This window comes from Patella vulgata, chromosome 6, assembly GCF_932274485.2.
Source record: "Patella vulgata chromosome 6, xgPatVulg1.2, whole genome shotgun sequence".
Lineage (NCBI taxonomy): Eukaryota > Metazoa > Mollusca > Gastropoda > Patellidae > Patella > Patella vulgata.
The window spans coordinates 58,795,752-58,814,857 of NC_065884.2; the positions used below are offsets into that span (position 1 = coordinate 58,795,752).

General features: G+C 32.4%; 2 protein-coding genes across 3 annotated transcripts in view; one reads left to right on the plus strand and one right to left on the minus strand.

The window, feature by feature from the left end:
- Positions 1-19,106, minus strand: part of LOC126824436 (lipoxygenase homology domain-containing protein 1) — an 83,924-nt gene that overhangs the window by 49,608 nt on the left and 15,210 nt on the right. The gene's annotated exons all lie outside the window — the stretch shown is intronic.
- LOC126824439 (uncharacterized) lies at positions 3,341-17,371 on the plus strand. Of its 2 annotated transcripts, none has more exons than XM_050553666.2 (3): positions 3,341-3,635; positions 7,148-9,877; positions 11,816-17,371. In XM_050553666.2, the coding sequence occupies exons 2-3, from the start codon at positions 7,894-7,896 to the stop codon at positions 11,914-11,916; spliced, it is 2,085 nt and encodes a 694-aa protein (XP_050409623.1). In that variant the 5' UTR covers positions 3,341-3,635; positions 7,148-7,893; the 3' UTR covers positions 11,917-17,371. The 2 variants fall into 2 exon arrangements, with proteins under 2 accessions (XP_050409623.1, XP_050409624.1); XM_050553667.2 differs by lacking the exon at positions 3,341-3,635 and adding an exon at positions 6,213-6,265.

Sequence of the window (19,106 nt, forward strand, 5' to 3'; positions counted from 1 at the left end):
TCATGAATAAATGCAGGAATTATCCAAAAGAAATAGACAATATATTTGTCTTTTCGTAAAGCATCAAGCAACCAAATGGTCATTGTTGATGTAATGAATCTACACCAAGTTTCATCACACTCACTGAATTGGAATCAAAGTTATCATTTTCCAAAGTATCGATCAACCAAATTACTTGCTCAATTTGCTTAACCACAGCAGAAAATGCACATCATTAACCCCTGCTTATTAGCATCCACCTAATAAACACCAATACCTGAGTTATTGGTGTTCCAAAAACTATGAAGGACAGACGAACCTGTTTCGTCAAAGACAGGGGACAATAAGCATAGCTTATATTCAAGATGCATTATGTAAGAGCTAAATCGAACTATTTCACATCTTTATTTTGGCTAGATATGTTATGTGAACTAATAATTTGACATTTATTCACATGACAAGCCTACGATCAGCTCTCTAGGCCATAGGATGGCAGAGATTTAAACAGATTAAAAGATGGTAGTCATTTAATAATTTAATTGAAAAATGGCGAATCGAGCTAAGTCTCGACTAACAAGTATCAGTGTTATAATAATAAACAATCTATGACACATCATGTCAGAACTTAAAACAGTGATACCTTCACTCAGAATAAAGTAATTTGAATAAAATTTTCAATATATTCATTTTACATATCTATTTTTGAACAATTATACCAAGAACGGTCAGCTCTTTATCTAAATCTTACATAACAGTCAGTTCTTTATCTAGATCTTACATAATGCATCTTTAATAAGCAAATAATAATTATAAAGGTTTGGTTGAAGTTCTAGATGGTGGACCAAATTGTCATGCTTTTTGGTTACAAATCCAAATCTTTTTTTCAATGAAATTGTAATAATGAATCACATACTGCATTATTCATCATCATGTTGATTCAGCTATTTCATTTATACATTAAGTACATCATGCTCAAGGATATGACTTATCATTTTCTTAAATAGATGCAGTTTAATTTACAGTCTAATATATATCGACAGAAGTTTCTGAAATTTGGATGTTTTCTCCTATATAAATTATGTTGATTGCTCAACAATGCAATTAAACTTTAAAGTGACATTAAAACTTTCAAAAAGAAAAGAAATATCATGGCAAATCAAACTTTGTTTTTTACTAGCGAAAATCTCTAAGTAATCTATTGAAGCTTTGATATTCCTTACCTAGTGAACCACTTCACTAGACAGGAACTTCCCTATTTTACAAATTTCATAATGAACTTCAACTAAAATTTATGTTACCAGAGTTTTAAAGAAATTTTAATCTGTATGAGGTAAACACTTTAATAATAATATTTATCTCTATGCACTTGACATGTTAACTCCAAGTTCCATTACTGTCAATTAAAGGGTTATTTCTAATATATACAACTGGTTACTGGACTCTATTGTGAAATACTGGCAATAAAACCTGCTGATTCACAGTGGCATGGCATTATAAATCTTTTAGAAAAAATTTCTTCATCCCCCAAATATTCAATTTTTTCAACTAAAGACGCCTTTAAAATTACTAAATTAAAATACATCAGGATTACTGTATAAACATCTTTTTGAGTGATTCATCCGTGACTCTTTTCTTTGAGGTTACCACCTATAAAGAATTTCAATTTAGAAACCTTTCTTGAACACTTAATATAACTTCTAAAATTTAGGCTACATTATTATTATTATTAACATTTATAGAGCGTTATTTTCCACAAGACGTGTTCAGATGTGTTGTACAATTAAATTCAATAAAACATGCAATAAAAATAAATATACATAAATAGGTTTTAAAAGTAGATAAGGATTATAAGTTAAAGGTTTTCTTAAACAAAAACATCTTAACAAGTGACTTAACTGGTGCAGCATCTTATATTAAAAGGTAAAGAATTCCATAATTTGGGTGTAAAAGATCGATCTCCAAATGATAAAAGTCTTGCTGATTTATTTACCAGTAAAAAATGATCAGAAGAATAGGGCTGATATTGTACTTCAGTATGTAAAGGATTATCATGCCTCCAATTGCTACTTGAAATTACGTACTTATTTCTCTCAAAATGAGAAATCTGTGAATATCATCTACTACGATCATTTTTCAGAAAAACATCTTCACGCACTAGATATTTCCATGTAAATATCATTACCTTGACATAAACTCATTAATATGTAAAACAAAATATTGTTTGGATGAACATCGCTTCCTGTCTGGCCTTAGAACATACAATAACTTTTACAGAATGACAGCAAGCTAATATTGATATGTAAATATTGTTTATAACTGGTGAATCATTTACTTTTTGGATAAATCTTGCTTTCAGCTGGAAGTGAGAATAAAGGGAGTAGAATTTCCTTCAAAATCAGCAAGTCAGCGATATAATCCCTAGGTTGATGTTAATCCCTGTACTACTACTACTGCTAGTCGGCGATATAATTCCCAGGTTGATGCTGATGTTAATCCCTGTACTACTACTACTAGTACCACCGGGCGGTACTACTACTACTAGTCTGCGATATAACCCTACTACTACTAATAGTCTGCGGTATAACCCTACTACTACTGTGTTGGAATTTTTTTTATAAATACTTATAGAAATTTTAAATATCATAAAATGGCACATTTGATATTTTTAGAAAGAGAAATTCAATCCGGTGCCAAGAGTTTCTACTACCTTCATGTATACCCCCAGCTTTCCTCTAAGTTATACATTATTTTTCAGAACTGCAAGTTCCTTATGATAAATTAATATGCATGTAAAACACATTTCTGTGTATGACAAACAGATCTGCAGTAAATATATTTTATTAAATTACAATTTAAGATATCTTTTAGAAAGAAATACAAGAAGGCACATGTTTTTCAAATTTGGAAAAACAAGTCTTTTTTATTTACACTATCTTTATTATATGTAAACAAATTTTCTTATACATTAGCGATGCTTGTAGTACATACAGACTGTGTAATATTACAAGATGACTTTTCAGAAAAAACTAACACTTTTTATTTTAAATTAACATATATGTTCAAAACTGATTTTTATTGTATTTGGGCATTAAGATAAGATATTATTGTATCAATACGCCCATTAACAGAGCAGAAAACAAAATGGATATAGTACAAAAAAATAAAAAACATTTGATGTAGATGCACAAAAACAATATTTACTGCAGAGTACAAAATGGCTATTATAGCCGTCTGCCCCTTTAAGCCAGCAGACGAATGGACCACCTGTGTTGGAAGTATATAGCATCAAGCGTCTACATGTTTAATACATATACATATATATATATATTAAAGCAGGAACTAGCTACTATTACACGGGATCTCTCACACTTCAAGTGTTTAGTGAAGGTGGCGTTCCACTTTACATATGATCCTCACTGCATATGTTCAGTTAACAGCAGACACAAGTATGGTGTCAAGACATGTTCAAATAACGAGGAATTAATTACTTGAATTTCAAACAGAGTTGTAAATTAATTAGAAATTAGTATGTGACCATATTACAGGCATCAAGGATAAACATCTTAATGTGAATATTTTCGTACTCTTTAAATGTGTTTATCAAGTTTCCGCTAGTAGGAATTGACATAAATCAAATTCAAGATCGACTATTCAAGGTAAAAATTTATCATTTATACTTTTTCATTGCTTCAAAATTTTAACTTCCTTATTAGCAGTAATTTTCAAAAAGGAGATAAGAATTAAATTTAAAACATCACAAGATAAAATGAAACGCATCATGACTGTTAGTTTTTCAATTTTTGGGAAATGAACATTGACGATTACTATTTTGTCGATATAAACACCTATGTCTTGATGTGTCTAAGCAAGATAAATATAATCTCTAAAATACAGTATTAAACACATGAAATTCAATTAAAATCAACAAGAAGACTTTAAGTTATCAACCTCCAGGGCCCTCGGATAAATATTGTATACCAATAAAGCAATCAAATTTGTTTCATTCAAACACAAAAATGGTTAAAAACCGGGAAATTTGCAAGTATCAAAAAGCACAAGTACAATGTTTTATAAGTACAATGTTTCATAAAGATATTTTGAACAGCTCATGTGCAAAACAAAACCAACATCTTCCGCTTAAGGGATAAGAAAATTTTACTTTAACTCAAGTAAGAGCATTGTATAATATATCGTCCATACTTTAGGGCCCATATCTCTTGGGAGTACTAGACTTGCAACTAGACATATTATCCGGGGTTTAATTCATCATCATACCATTCTATTTTTTTTTTTTAAAAATCCTTTAAAATGACTAATTTCAATCATTAAAAGATAAAGAATCAAAGTGGAAACTTTAGACATGTGACCCAATCAGTATTCCTCAATAAATGCTGGTAATTTCCTGCACATCTGAATTACCATTAACATATTAACAACATTGACAGAACATACAAACAAAATTTGGTTGTGGAGAAGAAGTAAAAATTGTGCAATATTGAGTGTTTTTCAGGAACCTGCCACCCTGCCCTTATGAGGCTGATCAAAATTGAACAAATTAAATAAGCATAACTCAAGCAACATACATGTACCTACCTAAGTAGGTTGAAATCCATCAAGTATTTTTAGAGGAGAATTTGTCTGAAAATGTCTAAACCTTTCAGGTTCCCTCATCCAGCTCCTTTAGGAGCTGATCAACAGAACGATGGCCAAGAGTATGAAATAAGTTCTTTGGTCTGATGGACTGAAAATGAGTTTCCTTGGAACAGACATTTTTTCAAAATATTTTGTTTCACATACTTGTGAATCAGATTAAGGGAGGATCCATATTAAACCTTGATTCCCCAGACATAACACTATTTTGAAAGACTTAATGAACTTATAGCAGGTAACAGATGTACTTGATAAACCAGTCTAATCATCAAATTATATGATTTCCTCACAGATTAATCCAATCATCCTTTACGCTTTTTAAATATTTTACAGAAATGCGGGCAAAATATCATCTGCTCCACATTCGGCTTAAGTGCTGAACGAAGTCAAAATTCTAAAACAGATATGCTAATCATCAAATTCTATGATTTCTTCACAGATTAATCCAATCATTTTTCACGCTTTTTAAATATTCACCGAAATGCGGGCGAAATATCATTTGCTCCACATTCAGCTTAAGGGCTGAACGAAGTCAAAATTCCAAAACAAGATATGCTAATGGTACTTCACAACATTTCAAAATAGAGTTTTAACTCCAGGTGTAAATAGCGTAATATTTCTCATATGTTTCTGACAATTAATGTTATTTTCTAAGGATAGATATAATAATGCATTACTATGCTTTTTTTTTATCAGTTTATTAAATTATTATCATTTAATTAAGAAAACAAAATCAATGGGGTTTAATGTCCACTCGACACAAACTAGGTCATTTTGGGACAAACATATGGTTCAATATTATTTCAATAATTCGCTTGCGCGTAGGGGTCTTTAGCAGTGGGAGGAAACCGGAGTACCCGGAGAAAACCCACGAGGTTGGACAGGCGATCCTACTCCTTGTCATGTACAACCGGGGAATCGAAACCCTGCCAGTTGACTCAATGACAGACCGTATGATACAGCGCATGTGTGCTAACCATTCGGCCATCCACTCCCCTAACTAGGCTTGGATTCAATCAGATCAAAAAAGGGACCCATCAAACGATTTTATTCAACACTTATAGGAGGCAATGTGGATGTTTTATATCATCTTCACTGCAGAAGATAAGGAATGTTACAGAATTTTCAATTCATCATCCTCTAGTAAATAGAGAAGAGAATCGGAACCATTTTTGGACATATACACTGTAAAATACGGTAATACTAAACACTATTTTTCATTACTTTTGGCGAAAACATTCTCAAATGATAAGATCTATATTTCTATCTTACAATTAAAAACGTTTGTGTCGAACTTGACTCCTACCTTAATTAAATTACGTAATCATTTTCATCAAGAAAATATTCCGGTCTTCAAATAACAGAAAACAACATACCACTTTATAATTAAGATCATGTTGCAGCACTGTTATATTTTTTTCTTCTTTTGAAAAGTGTGACTGTTGGATCAATTAATTAAGTTAAAGGAAATCTTAACTTTATAAGATATTTCTCCAGATAACAAATGAACGTCATATCTGAACTTTTTTTTTTTTTGTTTTTTTTGTAATGAATGTTTTACGCTTATATTTGGAAGTTAAAAAGCAAATCTGAACATAATTGTTGTGCTGGACCATGAGAGATCAAGCTTTGGGGAGTGAGTGGAATACCATATTTTCTGGGATAAGAAATATATATTTTAATGAATTTTTCACAATTTATTAAAGTATGATTTATATAATTAATGTGAGATGAATCTGGATTTTTTCCAATGCACTGAGATTCTTAGATTTTCAGAAATGACGACTTTATGTATCGGTACATTTGGATATTGTTTTCAGATCATTCTGAAGTTGATTCACATACAATTTTTTTAACCTAATGAATACATTCAATAATGTTCCTCAAATGATTCACAATACTGTTTTGTGTGAGTCATGTTTTGGGGAGTTTTTTCTATTTTTTTTTTTTTTTTTTTTTAATTTTCTGTTTTGACTCACAATTTACTGGAATTTTTATATATTCTTTTTGAATCATGTTTTGTGAATGTTCTTTCTAGATTTTTTTGTTGTTTTTTTTTAATACACAATTATAATTATTATGTTCTTGGGACATGTCTGGGGATATCTTTTAGCATTTTTTTTAATAATTTCTGTTTTCATATCTATGTTATGTACATTATACGAAGTTGTACCCTGCCTCCTGCAGGCATTTTGATAAAAAAAAAACCAACAACATTGAAACCATCACGTGCATGTTATTACCGTGTAGCTTACAATCTTACTATGTTGCAGGTGACCTAGTCAGGAAATCTTTTAATAAAAAAAAATTGCTTCTGACTTTCTGTTGGGTCTTATTTTGGGGGTCAAACCCCAATTAAAATATTACCTATGGAAGTAATAAAGGGTAATATTAACTAGATTAACAATATATCATTTATGGAAGTGAAAAGGGGTAACATTAACTAAATTATCAATATATCATCTATGGAAGTGAAAAAATGTATCATTAACAAGACATTTTTTCGTAACTATTTCAGGTTGATCTGCTAAAGACATAAAGAAAAAAATCTAAGCTTATCATCACAGTGGTTGGTTTATTTTCTCATACCTTCGCCCACAATATCCTGAAAAAAAATCCTCAGACAGAAGAAGCACTGGTGTGTAACAATTACTGAATTTTATCAGTCAGTTTGTTTATTTGAAGAACAAATATTATAGCAAAGTCTGACATAGTCAAAGTAGTTGGCACCAGACATAGATATTTTTTTTTTCTTTGTGACAGTTTATACTCATCATTCTGTTTCTGCAAACAAGATTATTTTGTGGTTACTGCCACAACTTTTAGGACCGATTATAAGTTTTTGCAATTTCAAATGCGAGTAATGTGTTTTTGCAGTGGGTAAAGTCTTGTAAAGTGAGTGATTTGACAACACAGTGCTATGAATGAAGATCCAAGCTGTCTGTTTGCACAAACATTCTAACGAGGATAAGAAAATAGTTGGCACACGAATGACAAGATTATATGACTAATTGTTCTAGTGATGATCTACCTTTATTTTTCATCAAGATAAGAAATCAGTGTCTTTTCTATCCGTCCGCTAAATATAGAGCTAAGTGTTTTCACGTCTGTGTTGATCGACAGTTTCACCATTTATCAGACGGGAATACATGTACCACGATGGTAGACCAGTTACATGAACTTTTGTTTTTTATGTTCAGTTAAAAGAAAGGTGGTCATAAGCCCTAGTGTTTGACGGGAGTCGTGTGTTTACGATTTTTTAAGATGGCGCTGAAATCTTTAATGTTTCAGTCAGTTGTTGCGCTAATTAACCTGTGTCTCATAATGGCCTCCAGTATACAGTCCATGGATCAGAGTTGTGTTCTGAGTTTAGTGGTCCCACGGGATAAAATAAAAACCTCGTGTTCTGTGGACGGAACGGTGAAACGCCGCATGAACACCATGGAAACAAAAATAAATATTTATAAACAACAAGTTCTCGAACTAGAGACACAAATACACAAAGAAAGACTTCTGAATAATGACAAAATTATGAGTTTGGAAACCATGTTGTCCAAGGTTGATAAACTAGAGGAAATAGAAAAAAGAGTTTCGTATCTCGAAAATAATCAACGAAGAACAGTAAGTGATTTTGGACGTAACGACAAACAATACAAATTCTCCAATGAGGACGCAGATATGACCAGTGACCAGTCCCTCAGTCCAATGACCAACTGGGGAAAGTTTACAAAACCTGAAAAAAATACTAAATCGGAGAGGGAAGTAAAATTGCTGGAAGAGCTAGAAAATATGAAGAGGACAATTAACGACACTGGAAAAAATATTCTTAATAAAGTTGAAGACGTATTGAAAAATGTGACAAACACTGTAAAATTAAATAAAACATTTTCAAATAGTTTGGAGGATGCCATCGATAATGAGACAGGGTCAACTTTCGGAGAATTTGTTCCAGACGAAAACAATAACCACATACCATTACAAAACGATCAACCATTGAAACTCACCAAAAATGTTTCAAATGACACAGAGATTGGCGACAATTTAGCAGGAAATTTTCCCGATACCAAGATGAAGATAGAGAACAATCATATTCCGACTGGTCGAAACACTATGATTGTACAGTTGGAAGAAATGCTAAAAAAAGAAATTAAAGATGTTTTAAATAATCAAATAGAAGCCGTCATAAGCCTTGTCAAAAAACAACAGTCAGTTCACGATACCTATGATGAGGAAGTTGACAACTTGTCAGATCAGCATCTGTCGGACGTGAAATATCTTAACGACAAACTCACTACTGTAGAACTCACTATCACATCCATCACGCAGACAATGGATGATTTTTACAGTAAAACAGTCAAACTACAACCTCTGCCAACGCTGTTTGAAGAATTAAAGAAAAATTTAACAGAGAATTCAGTAACCAAGTCTACAGGAGACAGTCAATCAACTATAGAAACACTGGATGAACATGCCAAAACACTACGGAAGATGGAGCGGCTTGCAGAAATTTTCCAAAGATCTCTAGAACATTACAGAAATGAAAGTAAAGCTACTTATGCAGAACTTGAGAGAAAGATATCTTCTGAATCAAACATGATGAAAACTCTCCGTGAAACTGTTGTTAAAAATGTCGGCGCGATCATTGATACTCAAATAGCACATCAAAACACCACAATAAAAAGTCAGCTGACAGAAATGCAAAGTCTGCTAACGAGTTTGGAAGACCAGAACGTTCTGATGCAAGTGGATTTGGGTACCACCGAACGGAAACTGAAAACAAAGATGTCCAAGATCGACCAAGATCTGAAGATAGCTAAACAAGATATCCAAAGTTTAGGCTTTTCACAAGGCAAGGTGCAGAAAAAGCAGGAGTCCCTAGAGAAACAAGTGATCAGCTTCCAAGCCAATAACGATGTGAAAAAAAGACTTGATATGTTGGAATTGGAATTTAAATTAAGTTTAACGAGTGACTGGGTGGAGTATCAATTTTCATATGACAGCTCACGCACGGACTGTTTTGGACAACAGTTCATCAAAAGAACCAAATACAAAGTTGGTAGATTTGTTGGAGTAGTATTGTGTGACAAAAATCGTTATAAAATTCTCTTAGGTCAGAATTTGATGGACAAGTTTTTGAGTATTGGTGATGAGGGTGGATTAGGACAGGATCACTGTGAATATGTTGGTAGTAATCCTAATGCTATTGTAACAATCAGTAATCTCAATAAGTCCTTTAAGCAAGATAAAGGTACGTCAAGTACATTTTTTTCTACTAAAGATTTGTTATTCAAAAGCTAAAAATGTCTATTGCTGGTCTTTTTTTGGCTTCAAATGTTATATAAATTATTAATTAGGCATTTGTCCACATGACAAACTCATAATCAACTCTAGAGACCACCAGAAGGCTGTGATATTTAATGAATAATGGATTAGAACAACCGCACCATTTATTATTTTAATGATAAAATGCATAACTTAGACTTAGTTTATTATCGCAGCAATGGTACTTGATCCAAAGTTTTTTATTTATTCTATTTTTATAAACTGTGTTAGTTGAGTATCGTAGCAATGGTACTTGATCCAAAGTTTTTTATTTATTCTATTTTTATAAACCGTGTTAGTTGAGTAGATACATATCGGTTCGTAACTTCCTGAATTATGGCCCTTGATTGTACAATTTTTATTCGATTTAAAATAAACATTTGAATATATCACCGTTACACCCTAATGGCATTTGAAATTGAATTTTGTAAAAATCGGACCAAAACTGCCAGACAAATTGGCCGCCCCTCGAACACAAATAGTGTAAAAATATGGTATATCAAAGTTGTGGACCCTCTCAAGGCTACAATTTTGATCTGATTTTGATGAAACTTTAAATTCATGTTTAAATCACAAAGACCTTGGTTCCTCGATAATCGCGCATATCCAAACGTAACTTCCTGGATTATGGTCCCTGATTGTTCTAAAAATCGTATTCAATTTTAAAAAAAATTTAAATATATCACCGTTACACATCAATGAAGGTTGAGTTCGAATTTCGTAAAAATCTGACAGCAACCAGACAAAATGACTGCTTCTTGTACGCAAATAGTGTCAAAGTATGTAAGACCAAGGTTGTGGACACTCTAGAAGTGACAATTTTTATCCGATTTTGATGATACTTGAAATGTATGATTATAATCCAAAGATCTTGATTCCTTTTGATATTTGCGCAGATCAGACCGTAAATTCCTGGATTATGGCCCTTGATTGTACGAAAAATCATGTTTTTAGCTTTTGGACCCTCTAAAGGTCACAATCTTTATCCAATTTTATAAAATGTTTAAATGTATCATCGTTATACCCTAATGACCGTTGAGTACGAATTTCGTGAAAATCGAAATGAAACTGCATGACAAAATGGTCGCTCCTAGTATGCAAATTGTGTACAAGTATATAATACGAAGGTTGTGGACCCTCTAGAGGTCACAATTTTTGTCTGATTTTGATAAAACTTAAAATATATCTTTACATTTCAAAGATCTTGGTTCCTTTCGATATTCGCACATTTCAGATCATAACTTTTTTGATTATGACCCCTGATTGTACGAAAAATCGTGTTTGTTTTTTTTAGCTTGTTCTCTATCCATCTCTTGCAAAATGTGGGCATATCTTGCCTGGCAGCCACTGGTTTTCACTTGTCTGTGGCAGCACCTGTGAGGCTGCCACAAAGAAAGTGCGTCTAGTCACTCTTATTTCAAATTCCAACTGTCATAGTGTTCTTTTACGCCCACACAATTTTAACATCAGTACCATTAAACACTATTCAGTTTTTTTACGCCCACACAATTGTAACATCAGTACCATCAAACACTCTTCAGTTCTTTTACGCCCACACAATTGTAACATCAGTACCATCAAACACTATTCAGTTCTTTTACACCCACACAATTGTAACATAGTACCATCAAACACTATTCAGTTCTTTTATGTGCACACAATTGTAACATCAGTACTATCAAACACTGTTCCTTGCCAGCAGGCCCTCTGCTCAACACAATTGACAAATCGTGAGGTACTTTCTCAACCTACACCGGGATTGAACCTGGGACCTCCTGTTAAGTGAGCCAGCACCTTACTCACTGAACCACCGTGGGCTACATGATATAGCTTGAGTATTAATTTTACATGTTTTATGTTGCAGGTTATATTCGGTCTAACTGGGGAGACGAACCACGAATTGGACTTTTAGGCTTTTTACATCACTCACCTTTTTGGTACGAATGTGGAATAACGATCCCTTGAATACGGACATCTAACTGGCCAAAAAGTGTGAAAGAGGAAATGTGTGAATTGTCAGTGTTTTCATCAGACGGCAAACGATGGAATATGTGATATGTGTACATACTATTTTACAGAGATCGGATATCATAAAAAAAATTTTTATTGGTGTTGTTATAGTGACTAATAATTCAGCTGGACAATGGCAATCCAACTATTTCAATCCCACAGTAAAACATTGCAACAAAGTTAGAAAAGGACATCTTTATATACTCCTTTCTGTGGAATATTCTGAAAAATTGTAAACACATAATGTTTTCTCAAGGAAATAACAGATAAGGATTAAAATTAAAAGACTGTTGACTACAAAAGATTATATTGTGTTTGTGAATTGTGTTTCAAACCAATTTGTGGCGTTTTTTAAGACAACAGTCAGAATTAGCAGACAACTAGAAACAAAGTTTAAATTCACCAGAATACAATAAGTGTAAATATGTACAGTTATATTCTAAATTTCAAGGAACTTTTTTCATGGCAATGAAACTTATTTACTTACGATGAAGCTTAATACTAAAACTGAGCATAATCCTGTGAGCACCACCATAAAAATGGTTGATAACTTGTGCCGTACAATTTTGAAAACTTTTCTATCAAACTTAATTCAATGAGAAGTCAGGCAGCATTAGAATTTAGCATAAATTTGACTTTTATGGTGGTTTTAGGGGCTTCTTAAGAAGAGCTTTTTGTTTGCCGGATTTCAATACCTCAATTGTTATCTTTGGTTCAATAACCATAATCTTTTTTGAACTCTAAGCTCTCATTTTAAATAAGGTAAATCTTATAGGATATTTATGGCCTTCATACCAATAGATTTTAGTTTCTGGATTTGACTAACTTAACTAATAATTATCTATTGTTCAAAAACCCATGAATAAAATTCCAAGGTTTTTTTGAGGGGGCGTTATTTCATCTATAACTCTTTTAAACAAACCGTCTCCAGCAAGTTCTGCTGAACCAATATGATAGGTCTCTTTTTAATACGACAGAGTCCAATCCAGAAGAGGAATTGCCGTTGCTATTTTTATTTCGTTTTTCTTAATTAAATGTTCAATATCAAATAGGAGTGCATTTTAGTATGGATTAAGCGATGGAAAATTTGATATTAGTGACTTATATATCAGTTTTCTGGCATGCAAATTGTCTGACAGGTAATTCTGACACCCTGACACTGACTGGCAAAAATAAAGCCCAAGGCCCGGAAATGAGGATTTTAGTTGTACATGTACCTGAGAAAATGGCAGCATCTGTTAAACTAATATCTGACATTTTAAACCATGTGCCAATCATGTATATTTAATGACAGACACCAGAGGGGTTGTACATGATCAATCCTGAATTTGTGCTTTTGACATATGCCTGGCAATGTCTGATGCTTCTGCCTGGCAATGTCTGAGACTTGTGCCCAGCAATGTCTGAGACTTGTGCCCGGCAATGTCTGGGACTTGCACTGGGCAATGTCCGAGACTTGTGCCTGGCAATGTCTGAGACTTGTGCCCGGCAATGTCTGAGACTTGTGCTCAGCAATGTCTGAGCTTTGTGCCTTATTTCCAGGCTTGTAAGCCCAGATTAGAGCTCTGGTTTATTGTACAAAAACCATTTTATACATGTTCATACAAGATTATGTTTATCTCTAGTCTAATGTAAGCAAGTGCAATATAGTATTTCTTTTTTACTTATATTATTAATAAAAACATATTTTGTTTATTTAGTGCTATGTAATTGAAATTGGCATTATATTTGTATATTCATAATGTCAATGCTTTCAATGGGCAGAGAATTTATAGCATGAAAGATATTTTTACATTTTTTAGTCTTTTTAATTTTTATAGCTAAATTAATATTTTGTTCAGTTTTGTTATTAATAAAACTCTAAGTTTTCCTTTGTTATAACTTTTTAAGAATTTAAAAGTTAAAAATCTCTCAATTATTTTATTAAGGAGTACAGTATGATTTACTGAAACCTAATGATATAATTCTAGGGAGAAAAATGGCAACAAAACATCAAAGGAAACATACATACATTTGTTTATTTCATTCTAGATTTTTGTTTATATTTAATATTTTGGAAGACATTGTATAATGGATTTTAAATATTTTCATTAAAATTTATTATTTTTGGAGAAATTATTTAATTGATCAAAGAAAGGGTTATCAATCATGTCAGTGTCTAACTCATTTACGGTGTAGGTTAGAAACTCATCAGGTTAACTGATTAACCATGTAGGTTTCTACCTAGCCCACTATGTACGAGTTTAGAAAATAACCCGGTTAACTGATTAACGATGTAGGTTTCTACCTCATCCACTATATAGGTCAGAAACTGACCAGGTTAACTGATTAACCATGTAGGTTTCTACTTCATCCACTTTGTAGGTTAGAAACTCATCAGGTTAACTGATTAACCATGTAGGTTTCTACCTCACCCACTATGTACGAGCTTAGAAAATAATCCGGTTTACTGATTAATGATGTAGGTTACTACCTCATCCACTATTTAGGTCAGAAACGGACCTGGTTAACCATGTAGGTGTCTACCTCATTCACGGTGTAGGCCAGAAACTGACATGGTCATTAACTGTAGTTAACCATGTTATAACTCAACAACCAAGTTGGTTAGAAACAGGCACAAGTTGTTAACTGATTAACCATGCATTTCCCAATTAATGTTGTAGATGAACTGATTAACTAAGTGCCTTATAAAACATACATTATGCAAGAGCTAAATCTTCCAATTGCAGGTCTTTCTTTAGGCCTGAAATGTTTTCTATATTAATTACACATTAATTACCTTTATCCAGACCATAATCAACTCTCGATGGCATCGGATTTCTCCGATATTAAATAGAGTAGAACCGTTCAGCCATATTTTGATTTAAGCTAAAAATGGAGGAGCAAGACTTAGCTTCGAACAACCAGTACGGTGGTTGAAATTATTGCACACGTCTTTTCAAACCTTCAAAGGCTAATATTTTCGCTCGCAATAGAGTAATTTGAATGAAATTTTCAAATTATTAATTTTACATTATCTATTTTCAAACTATTATAGCAAGAATGGTTGGCTCTTTATCTAAATCTTACATAATGTTTCTTTAACTAATGAACAATGCAGATTGTTAATTGATAACTATGTAGATTATTTAACTAATCAATGTCATAATGGTAATGATTTCGTTGCAAAAAATTAAATACTGTAGCTCTTATTGCCTGATGATATTCCTAAATGTAAATCCAGCACCTTCTATAATTTGTTGTTGGCGTGCTGCTACAAAGTATACAAGAGAAATGAGTTTTAGATTAAAGGTAAACATGTGTCTATCATTAACAAACATGTCCTGCACACTTTTATTTACATGTTTACAGTTAAATTTCTCCAAGAAAAACATTATGTCAGCAAAAAATATCAAGTGCCTTTTAAATTAAATTATGAAATAAAGTATTTGAAGTTTTTTAATGTTGGTTAAAAAATGTGTTTTCAATTGTTGCACAATAGATCTATAGTGTTTGGAAATGAAATGGTAAAATTTTGTTTAGAAGACAATGGTGTATTGTGTGTTTATTTGGATATTAAGTTGATGTATATACATTGTAAGTAATAACAAACATGTAAGCGACATATAGCAAGGTTTTAAAGGCTCAATACCAGTCTTGTTGTAACTGAATAATATGTCCCAATCTTTATTCTGGTCATAAAATTGCACTATTTTACAATATTCATATTAATTGATGATATAAATTTCATCTTAACACACCTAATTTAAAAAACTGGAAAAATTCAACTAAATGATTTGAAAAGCCTAACGTAAACCTATTCAAATATGACTTGGATTTAAAAATATTTTCTAACCCTCTGAACAAGTAAAATAGGATTTAATGGATAATTTACACAACAGGTAAGACACTAACACATCTAGTACTTAGAATAAGGCTATTTTTCTATTTTCTGGAGCTATCAAGCCAGCAAGAGTGTTATTGTCCCTTTAAAATAAAAAGGAAAAGAATTGTCTGTTTCCTTTTGAGTGAAGCATGTATCATTATAGGTTATGGACTCTACAGTGCTGTGGACACTTACAGTAGTAAATTATTTTGAGTTACACGTTTGTCGTTTATTGCTTGCGATATCTGTGTGTACTGTGTGTTTTGTTCGCAGGTTTGTCTCATAGGCTTTTGTTTTCTGTGGTGCAGTCCTCTTGCCCTTTTTATTAAAAATGATGTCTCAATACACCTCACAAACATTATAACATTTGAAATTAATTTGAAGACCTCGCTAGATTCTAGCAAAATACAAAGGAAATCAATTATCTGTTTCTTAAAAATGATTTCCAAGGCAAATCAAAGGCAATGTGGCTTTAATTGCTGCTCTTGCTTTATTTTTGCCCCACTTCACACATTTTCTACATTTTCATTGCATTTGTGTCAAAATTAATCCAATTATGAAAGATTTAAACATTATTCCATATAATTCTAAGTAAATGTTTGATTCATATTTTATAAGCATAATCAACCCAGTAGGATTTGTTATCAATGTAAATGTACTGTTAAGCATGAGATTTAGTTGAGAATGTTTACCGCTATGTTTGATTCTTATTTTATAAGCATAATCAACCCAGTAGGATTTGTTATCAATGTAAATGTACTGTTAAGCATGAGATTTAGTTGAGAATGTTTACCGCGATGTTTGATTCATATTTTATAAGCATAATCAACCCAGTAGGATTTGTTATCAATGTAAATGTACTGTTAAGCATGAGATTTAGTTGAGAATGTTTACCGCGATGTTTGATTCTTATTTTATAAGTATAATCAACTCAGTAGGATTTGTTATCAATGTAAATGTACTACTAAGCATGAGATTTGGTTGAGAATGCTTACCGCGATGTTTGATTCTTATTTTATAAGCATAATCAACTCAGTAGGATTTTTATCAATGTAAATGTACTATTAAGCGTGAGATTTGGTTGAGAATGTTTACCATCATGTTTGGGTGTGATACATACAGTGCCAGACGGCAATTTATTTATTCAGGATATACAGCTGTTTCTTTCCACGTCTGCCAATCCTTTCAATCTTTTTTCACTTCGTTAACTTTCAATGGACTGGTGAATTTATTTTCGAAATAAAATTTCATATGTGCAGACTGTCAGTTTGGTGCGGCTCTTGATTTAAAATGATAAATAAAATTTGCCCACATGGCAGACACAACCATCTGAACATATACAAACTGCACATTAATCTGTTGAATAATTTTAAGAATAAGCTAAAATTTCATATGACATTCGGTGAATTGCGTAAAGCGTTGCTTGTGTAACCGACGCTACTATTTCAACATGTACACAAACTTGATATTAAGCCATTGTCAATTAAAAGGAAATAAACAGACTCTTAAATCAGGTATAGAATTATAAATAAATTAACAACAGACTTCCTGCCTTAAATTTTTGTTTTGAAAAGTTTTATTTCTGTTGCATATAAAACCAAAATGTCAAAAGAACTGACTTTAAAAACTCCATTAAAACAAATGTCAAAAGAACACAACCTCTTTCCCATGGATAAAAATTTAAAATGTCCAGTACTGACAGGCATGCGTACAAATGGTTGTGGCTACTACCGGTATCATGATCTGGATGATAGGGACTGTAAGCATTGACAGCAGTGCGTGCAAAAAGTACTGGTCACAATCATTGTCTGGATAAAAATGACTGTAAGCAGTCACAGGCATGCGTCCAAATTGTGGTGGCTACCATCTGGATGATAAAGAATTTAAGGACTACCATCATATTTTGCATGATATAGACTATTGGTAAATATACAATCTGTTTCACAATGGCATTGCAAAAGCCTTCTTATAACTCTGTATAAGATGACATATTCACTGCTAATCAACTGCTGATCAGTATGGTAAATTTCATCGTGTTTTGCATTAAATAAAACAGTCAAAATTAAAATTAGTAAAAAGACTTAACAGTGACTTCAGCTTACTCTCCATATGAAAATTGCAAGGAATATGGTATTTCAGAGAGGCTATATTCTTAAGTGCCTGGAGAGAGAGAGATAGACTAACATTTTGGGACTAACATAGGGTTCAATTTTATTTCAATAATACACTTGCGCATAGGGGTCTTTAGCAGTGGGAGGAAACCAGAGGACCAGAAGAAAACCCACAAGGTTGGACACTCCTTGTCACGTACAACTGGCGAATTGAAATCACGCCAGTTGACTCAATGACAGACGTTATGATGCAATGCACACGTGCTAATCATTCGGCCATCCAACCCTCTACCTGGATAGCAATATTTACATATTTGTGAATTGAAATGAAACAGGTTTTAATTTATAACGATAAGTGATTAACATCATTACAAAGTCACTCAGACAATTGAACACCGGAATTCTTTAAATTCGAAACATAACACTAAGATAATCATAACCCTGATAAGAAAATCTAGCTATTATTTTCAAACGGCTCAATATCTAGAGCTGAAAATAGCAGACAAGCTGTTTCTTCACATTTTTGTGGTCAAATTTATGAACTCGTCACACTTTTATAACAGGTACCTTTAAGTCTGGAAGTGCTACTTTAAGAAAAACCTGGTACATGTAGTCTTTTATCGTTAATTGTAAATAAATGAGTGAAACTAGTTGCATAAAGTACACTAAAAAGAAGAAATCTTTCCAAGTTGTTTATCTCAAGAAAGCTCTGGGAATAAAAAGTACCTTGGGATTCTAAAAATAGTTTAAGATTTACTTATATGATTTCCAGTTACTTTCTTAATTAGGCTTTATTTATTCCTCAGGTAAACCATAAAACAAAATGTTTCAAGCAGTTGCTCAATTAAATATATATGCCCAAACTTTTGATGGTTGTTAGTGTTTACTATGTAAACATCATAATGTGTACAATTTATGCTCATAAATGCTCATTTTAAAATACACATATTAGATAAAAGCAATTTAAAAGCAGTCAAGAAAAAATGAATAAAGTTAATTACTTGACGAAATAATTGCTTATTAAATAATATTTACATAACTAATTGATAATTTGAATATTTAACTGTGGCTAAGTATTTTTTTTTGGTTCTTTATTATTGACCATTATGAAGAGCCTGAAATTCAGTTTAGAAAAAAGAGAATCTGGAGAAGACGCAGGGAAATTTTAC

What these genes read in the sequence shown, in the direction of transcription:
- LOC126824439 (XM_050553666.2), top strand. Translation starts at nt 7,894, where the DNA reads ATGGCGCTGAAATCTTTAATGTTTCAGTCAGTTGTTGCGCTAATTAAC. An exon ending in GTCCTTTAAGCAAGATAAAG is followed by an intron (nt 9,878 to 11,815) that starts GTACGTCAAGTA and finishes TTTATGTTGCAG; the next exon opens with GTTATATTCGGTCTAACTGG.